Genomic DNA, 9,021 nt, shown 5'->3' with positions numbered 1-9,021 from the left:
CAACATCATATGATCACGTCATCATTCATACAAAATACTTACCGTGACGTTGTCCTACAGAATGGTTAGAATATATGGGTCTCAAGGTATACATCAACTCGATTATATCCAAGGTTTTCCTTCTAGCTACCCCATTCACTCAATTTTCTCTCGGGTTACCTGGTTCAAAACTGAGAGGGCAAAAGAGCACGTATTAAGGGCGCCTTCTTAACCGCACTGTGAGCTCCTAACAGTTTATTCCCAGGGGTTCATTTTATTTAGACACATCCTACGTTCATTGGGTTCATTGGTTTAGGCCTGATGATCGTTCGCTCTGATACCACTTTGTAACACCCCGATTTATGAAGGAGCCTTTAGCAAGACATTCCCTAATAAACCGGATCATACCATCTCGGTTTCCCGAGGTAGTGAATAACAAATTAAACTCCAAGGCAAAATATATAATTACTTTAACTTAATTATTACAAAACCTCTTTTACATCAAATTACAAGGAACTAACATAAATGAAAGTGAAAGTCTTCTAAATGATGATCTAGCTACTAAGTCTTCTGATCCAGTGTCTCACGCCCATCAAGCTCCCAGCCTATCTCATAAACCTGTCAAGCCTGCTCCCCAATATTTGGATCGTCACAGGTGTTCACGAATACACAAGGTCAACCACGAGGTTGAGTAGGGAATACAATGAAACAACAAAATATGATATGCATGCTCCTCCGTCACCTCCATCTCCATCTCAACTCATATCTCATAACCCGGAACACCCACCATACCGATCCCCTTAGACTATATATCGACCGTAGCCGATCTGCCCATTTCCTTGTTGAGGACACCAGGGCAAGTCCTGCAGAACCCGCCTGGGCCTTATCACAACATCATATTCACCACACCACATCACCACAACATCCTCCATCTCCAATGCATATGAATGCTCAAAATAAATTAATGCAACACAATATATATATCTTTTAACTGATCAATCATAAAATCATGCCGGTTACCAAATGTTGTGATAACATACTCAATACGATCAATTCAGATCAATCACCTTCCAAAGATATGAATCATAACGTAAATCAACAGCCACGAAGCAAGTCAACGTTCACAGTTTGGTCATACGAAACACAAACAAGTCAACACAATTCAACATCAACGATAATAAGTCAAGTGTATTTCCCTACCTTTTCGCAATCCAAGCACACACAAGCAATCACTTATGATCCTTCACTTATCCATCACCTACATAACATAATTATGTATAATTACCATCTACTCAGTCAATTAATCATGCACATAACCTAGACTCATCATAACTTAATAGGAATATCAATTTAAAGAACAAACACGACTTTTCCTGATTTTCCTGCTCATGGCAGACTCGGTATAAAATGAATAACTAATTCCAGAAAATTCGAATTGATGCAAGGCCAATTGAATTGGAACCCCGTGAGTCTTAGCTACAATTTATATCTAACGTGTTTTTCTCAAATTCCAAACTTATCAAGGGTTTTCAGACTGATTTCCAAAAACTGACAGAAACCATCGCATAAAAAGTATTGATTCATAAAACGAGTTTGACAAATGATTCTTAAGTAAAACCAATGCCTAATTCATCTAAACTCTTTAAATTAAATATATGAAAAAGAACCAGCACCATTTCAATATCTAAATTATGTTTTTGAAGTAATCTTTCAGCCTCTACTGATTTGCGGACTTTTTAGATAGACGTTCACAAATAATTTCTTCAGGAAAAACTACATGGTGAAATGCTACCAATTTTCACAAGCATAAACTAGGCTTGGAATAAACATGAGTCTCTTCTTTAACTTTTTGCATCCCACGGATTTAAGACAGGTAAAACACTCAAATAACACAGACCAACGAATCTGTAAATTGTTGTAACTATTCCATTTATTTATCTCATACAATTTATAATCAAAAACCCCCAAACCAATTCTAGGGTTACGAAAATTATCCCAATACTACTATAATTATGCTAATAATTGAATAAAGAGGTAATAGGATAGTCTACTTACGAAATAGGATGAGAATAGGCTGAGAAATCGCCTCGCAATTCCCCACGCGGCTCCCTTCACACACGGCTCCCTCTTCTCTCTTTTCTCTCTTTTCTCATGGTTAAAATGAATATGGTGATAGGGAGATTAGGGTTTGGTTAGATTGGTTATACATATAGGATAGGTGCTATTAAGACGATACGGGCCTAGCCTAGTTAGATTAATTAAAACCCGAGTCACATAATTACCCGAGTCACAAATACACTACACGACCCAGCTGGTAACTCGGCCTAATATAATATCATATTAAAATACCGGGTATTACACACAGTGTACTCTATACCTGTACTCCTCCACTGCTCATTATAAAGAAACGGTTTGAGAATGTTTTTGACTCCACATAATCATCGCCAAGCCCAGCTTGCTCCACTAGAGGGTTCATAATGCTGCCATTCCTGATTTTTCATATAAATGGCATGAATCCATTTCACCCACAAGTGGTCAGACTTCTGTTCAATCCACCAGACATACTTCCCAAGGGAAACTATGTTCCATTGATGTAAATTTTTCAGACCCAATCCTCCTTTCTTTTTTGGCTTGCAAATATTACTCCATGCCACCAGAGCAAGACTCTCCTTGCAATCTGTGCCATGCCACAAGAACTTCCTACATATAGCATCAATTTTATCCAACACAGTTTTTGGTAAGATAAAAATCCGTGCCCAGTAATTATGTAATGTGCTCAACACAGCTTTAACAAGGACCACTCTCCCAGCATACGACAATTTCCTGGTCCCCAACCTAGCAATCCTCTCAGTAATTTTATCAACCAAGAATTGGCAATCCAGCACTCCCAGTCTCTTAGGGATGATGTTAACCCCAAGATACCTGAAAGGTAAGGCTCCTCTCTTCATACCTGTAGCCTGAACAATTGCTTGAATAATGGAATCAGGTATCCCATTGCAATAAAAGTTGGATTTCCCAGCACTCATCTTCAGACCAGAGGTTGCAGAGAACAATTCAAAGGCCCTGATCATGATGCTAACTGACTGAATGTCACCTCTGCTAAACATCAGAAGATCATCCGCAAAACAGAGGTGAGTGAGATTAATCTTAGAGCAAAGAGAATGATGTTTAAACCCCTTAAACTGAGGTAAGAGTTGCATCAGCCTACTCAGGTACTCCAGACAGATGGTGAAGAGCAGGGGGGAAAGAGGGTCCCCCTGTCTAAGGCCTCTCCTGCCCTTAAAGAAGACAAAAGCTTCACCATTCAAAGCCAAGGAATAAGAAGGAGAGGTGACACACTCCATTATCAATTTAATGCAATTGGTTGGGAAATTTAATCCCTCGAGCATCTCATGAAGGAATTGCCACTCAATAGAGTCATACGCCTTCTGCAAATCAATCTTCATCATTAATCTTGGGGAGCAAGCTTTTCTATTATACAATTTGATCAGATCCTGGCAAATAAGGATGTTGCCAACGATATCTCTTCCCTTAACAAAAGCACTTTGGGCAGGATTAATAATAGCAGGAAGAATTTGACTTAGCCTAACACAAATGACTTTGGCAAGGCATTTGTACACTGTGTTACAACAGGCAATTGGCCTGAACTGTAGCACAGTGGTAGGCAGCTCCACCTTAGGAATGAGAGTCAAGATAGTGTTGTTAGACTCTTTTAAAACATTCCCAGTCTCATATGCATTCCTTACTGCCTTACACACTTCAGGACCAACTATATGCCAGCTATCCTTGAAAAATTGGCTGCTATAGCCATCAGGCCCTGGTGCCTTGGTGCCTGGGATTGAAAACATAGCAGCCTTAACCTCCTCATCAGTCACTGGAGCACTCAACAAATCCCTCTGTTCATCAGTCAAGCACTTCCCAGATTTTATAACTCCAGGTTTCACATGCTTAACCTCAGTAGATGTACCTAATAAACCCTTATAGAATTGTTCAAAAGCCATTTTGATGTCTTCAGGTGTAGTGCACATCTTACCATTAGCATCATGAATTTGATACACCCTATTCATTGACCTCCTTCTTTTGATACTTGAGTGAAAAAAGAAGTGTTAGAATCCCCATCTTTTACCCAACTTTCTTTGGCTTTCTGAGCTAGATACATCTCCTTAGCCTTCCTCAAACCCATCAGATCCTGAGCACAAGCTCTTTCAGCTTTACACAACTCAGAGTTCAGGGGATCATCCCTTAATTGTTCCTGATAGTTCTGAAGAGCAATTTCAGTGACATGAGTTAAATTCTCAATGTCACTAAATTGCTCTCTATTCAACTTCTGCAACCTGTGCTTCAAACCTTTGAGTTTTTTGGTGACCCTAAACATAGGAGATCCACCAATATCTTCCTGCCATCCAGTTTGCACTACCTCATCAAAATTATCAGCAAGTGCCCACATATTGAAATACTTGAAAGGTGCCCTTTTCCTTGCACTGGTCCTAATGAACTGGATCACACAAGGACAGTGGTCAAATAACCCCTCAGGGAGGAATTGAGCCACTGAATCAGGAAACCTTTGTAGCCAAGCATCATTAGTCAACACTCTATCTATATTACTGTAGACTTTAGTCCCATCTTCATGCTTATTGTTCCATGTAAAATAGGATCCAATCATCTTCCCTTCCTGTAACTGACAATCATCCAATGCTTTCCTCATAGGTAAGATCTCAGCCAAGGTAACATCACTTCCTCCAATCCTTTCCCCCACTCTCATTATACTATTGAAATCACCACCCACAAGCCAAGGACCATTAGCTGTGGTGGCATAATTCCTCAAATCCTGCCATAAGCTTTCTCTCTCAGCAGCTTTATTAAAACCATACGCTAAAGTAAAATAGAAGACAAACCCCTGCATCATGTCCTTCACTTTTGTATGAATACATTGAGCAGTTGTATGAATCATGTCCACCTGAAATATTTTAGGATTCCACAAAAGCCAAACTCTCCCACCTTTGTGAAAACTATTATTAGTACATATAGCCCAATCTCCACACATATTATTCCTAGTATTAATCCACTTATCTCCTTTTATTTTAGTTTCTAACAAACCAAATAGCCCAATATTATTCTGGTGCATAAACCACCTTATTTCATTTTGTTTGGAAATGTTATTCAGTCCTCTAACATTCCAGAAGCCCAGACTACCCATTATCAGTTAGGCTCCTTTGATTAACCATTTTCTGCTGACAATCAGTTTTGACTTTCTGAATTGAAAGTGTGAGTGCATCCATAAAAGTAATCCCCCTAGGTGTAAAGATCCTGGCCTCTCCTGCATCATTCCTGAGCATCCTAGTAAGAAACCTCCTAGGTGCAGACTGTGCAGTAAGCCCTTGTTCCTTACCTCCAGTTGTAACTCCATTATCTTTGTCACCACTCACTGCTCTCCTGACAGGCACACTAGGTGTCACAAGCTGCACCACAGGGGAGACAGGTTTTGGGGTGGTAACTGGAATAGGAGTCTTTGGAGCCTTTTTAGGACCTGTAGGAGCCTTAGGTTTGGACTTAGGCCTCCATACCTTCTGCACTTTAGCACCATTCTCCTTCCTACAATGATCAACTAAGTGACCCATTCCTTTACATTTCACACAGCTAAGAGGCAGCCAGTCATAAACAACCCTAATCCTCTGAGTGTTTCCTAGTTCATCCAGAAACACTAACTCAGAAGGGAAAGACTGTCCAACCCTGACCTCAACCATGACTCTAGCATAGCCCAGAAAAGCCTTATGAGTCGTAGCATCATCACATTTGATGAACTTCCCTACCAACCCACTAATTTTCTGCAGACATACACTCCCCCAAAATTTGATGTCTAAGCCGTAAAGTTTCATCCAAATGGGAACAATTGATATGTCATGCTTAATCAATTCCGCATTTGGACTCCACTCTTTCACAATAACAGGCTTATTATCAAACATAAGGTGGCCATTGTTAACAACCTCTTGCTGTTTTTCCTTAGTCTTAAACCTCACAAGGAACAATCCATTAGGCATGAACGATATACGATCAATCCCATAACTTTGCCAAACTCTTTTCACAAACCCAGAAATAACAGAACTCGGAGGATTCGCACCCAAAATGTAACAATAAACCGCAGTAGACCAGTACTGAATCTCACCTGCCACATCGTCAAAGGAGAGGCGGAGTGTTGGCGTCTGCAATTCATCCTCATCTTGTGATACAGCTTCCTCCTCGTCATCGATATCCTCCACTATAACTTCCAGTTCAGACTCAAAATCAGCCGGATCATATCGTAAATTGATCTTCCTCGGAGTTTTTGATCCTGAAGCGGTACCCTTGCTGCTACTCGCTACATTAGTATCTACTTGTTTTTGGTTTTTTTGTTAATTGAGGCGATTTAGAAGAACGATTAGGTGAATTACTGTTCGATTGAAGATTTTTGGTAAAGTTTTTCTTGTGTTTCGCCATTGCTGAAACCTAGAAACCCTTTTTTAGATTTTTTGAGGTTTTTCTCTCTCTAAAATCTCTCTCATCTTCTATATCTGTTGTCATATTAAATGTTTGAAAACAAGATTCAAAGTTTGTACTTGGTAAGAAGATTATAAAATGTTCTCATAGTAAAGACTAGCTTAACAAGGATTTTGATCGTACACCTTCATTTAAATTTTAGTTTTATGTCGACAATCTGGTATTTTGTAATAACCGACATATTTAGATGGTGAACCATGATGTATCAGAATGTCAAAATGAAGATCTATAGTAGGGTTTGTGTTTGGACTTTTCTCCTTTTGCGTTTATCATATAGCATTATAAATTAGACCTGTCAAAACTCGACCCGACCCGAAAACCCGACCCGCCCGACCCGTGTTTCTTAGGGTTACAAACCCGATTTTTTCGACCCGCGACCCATTTGACCCGGGAAATGACCCGTTATTTTAGGGTCGAGACCCGACCCGAACGGGTCGACCCGTTGGATTAAGGGAAAATCATGAATTTTATTAAAAATATTAATATTTATTTATTATATTTGAAAATATGGCTAAAAAATTATTTTTTTATTACTTAAAATTGCAAATTCAACTAAAAAGTCAATTTTATATAACTTTTATAATATTTAATAATAAAATAATTATTAAAAAAACTTTATTTCAATAATTATGTCAATATAATTAATGTAAATGTTGAATATGATTAAAATAACAGTTTTAAATATGTTTTACTTTTTTAAAAAATATTTTTTAATTAAAAAAATCGTTTAAAAAAGACGTTAAAAATTATTTCTTGACCCGTATTCTGACCCTAACCCGACCCGTGACCAGTATGACTCGACCCGTATTTGACCCGACCCGCATTCTAACCCGACCCATATGACCCGACCCGGGATCCGACCCGCCCGACCCGTTTGACAGGTCTAATCATAATGTTAAAAGAATAAAACAATTGAAGGGCATTGGGCTCTTGGCAATCGAGGAACAGTTTCCTTCCCCCTCATTACAGAAAATCTAACTAGCCATCCAAAAAGAAAAAGGGTGTTGGTTTTTGCAATACGCATTATACTCAATACAGTACACTTTTGACAGTTTTACCCTTCTAATTTTTTTCTCCCCATCTTGTACTACATTGAAAGAAAAAAAGAAAAAGAAAAAAAACTAATATAATCTGTACTGTAGAAAAAAAAAAACTAATATAATGTGTGCTGTGTAAAAAACCATCGCCCCCACCTCTTCCAACCCCATCACCACCCACACCTGTCCTGTTCACCACCAGCAACCGGCCATCGAAAAATCCAATCCATTGTCGGCGATCGGCCGCAACCCCATGTGTCGTCCCTTACCCTCTTCTCCCTCTCCTTTTCGCCCTCTCCTTTTCGCCCTCTCCTTCTCACCCCCATGACCTCTGCACCACTGGCCAACGGCCACCCTCCCTCTCGTCGGCCGTCGGTGCTCTCCGGCGGTGCTAGGCAGCCATCACCCGCCACCAATCCCTCCATTATCTCTCTACCACCAATTAGAACAAACTATTAATTTTAACTCAAACCCTAAATCTATTTGAGAAATTTAAAAAGCCATAAAACTCAGAGAAACACTTTAAATTGATCAATATAAAACAATTAACATATTTAATACTTCTTTATGAATAAATTATGTTTCATAGAAGAAATTTATTTATTTTGAAATGATGTAGCCATGTAAGTTTACTGGGTTAGTAATAGAGAGAAAATTTGATGCTTTTTAAATTGATCAATATAAAACAATGAACATATTTAATACTAAGAAAAAGGATTGTATATTAGATGTATTACCTCACACTTAATGAGTTTTTGAGTTTGTGTATTTTTTTGAGTTTTATAGAGTTTATAAATTACATTTTTGTTCTATAACTAGTGTAGTACCCGTGCTATAGCACAGTAGTTTTTAGGTTTATTTTATAAAGAGACATTATCAATTAAATTATTTGCATAAATGAAGTTTACTTTTAATTTAATGTTATAATCTACTAAATATAATATTAATAAGAGGTTGAAAAAAAAGTTTACTACCATAAGAAGACATTTTAAGTTAAGTTATTTTTTTACTATTAAAATTAACACAATAATTTTATACCGTTACATGCAACTAATTTATGACATTAATTGTACAATTATTAAGTTAGTTGTATAATTTTATTAAAACGCGTATTGACCTTAAAACGAAAAGCGGCAAAAACTATTCCTCGCGTCGAAAAAGACGATTTACAAATTATCAAAATAATGTTTTCACCTTTTTAATTCTAGTAGAAAATACATAAGTGTTTTTACATCCTTAAAAAAATAGTCCATATTACTAAGACAAAAATTTTCATAATAAATAACTGATGATTTCTTACAAAAGAGGTAACATATAAATATAATATAATTTAAATTCATATGAAATCAAGTTCACTTCTCTAGCTTATAATGGTGCTGTTTGGCCAAGCTTAAAAAGTGCTTTTGTAATTGAAAAAGTAGTAGCTTGGCCAAACATGGTAAATTAGAGAGTTTTAAAAGTGCTTTTGAAA

The 9,021-nt window shown here is 37.7% G+C and overlaps 1 protein-coding gene across 1 annotated transcript; it reads right to left on the bottom strand.

Moving 5' to 3' along the window:
• Positions 1-4,042: 4,042 nt before the first annotated feature.
• LOC141637734 (uncharacterized) lies at positions 4,043-5,023 on the bottom strand. The gene has a single exon (XM_074447175.1). The coding sequence runs from the start codon at positions 5,021-5,023 to the stop codon at positions 4,043-4,045; it is 981 nt and encodes a 326-aa protein (XP_074303276.1).
• Positions 5,024-9,021: the final 3,998 nt, after the last annotated feature.

Source organism: Silene latifolia, unplaced genomic scaffold, assembly GCF_048544455.1.
Source record: "Silene latifolia isolate original U9 population unplaced genomic scaffold, ASM4854445v1 scaffold_141, whole genome shotgun sequence".
Lineage (NCBI taxonomy): Eukaryota > Viridiplantae > Streptophyta > Magnoliopsida > Caryophyllales > Caryophyllaceae > Silene > Silene latifolia.
The sequence above is the reverse complement of the archived record's forward strand: the minus strand, read 5'-3'. Positions and strand labels throughout refer to the sequence as shown.

Coding starts and splice junctions, on each gene's coding strand:
- LOC141637734 (XM_074447175.1), bottom strand. CDS start 5,023: ATGTGTGGAGATTGGGCTATATGTACTAATAATAGTTTTCACAAAGGT.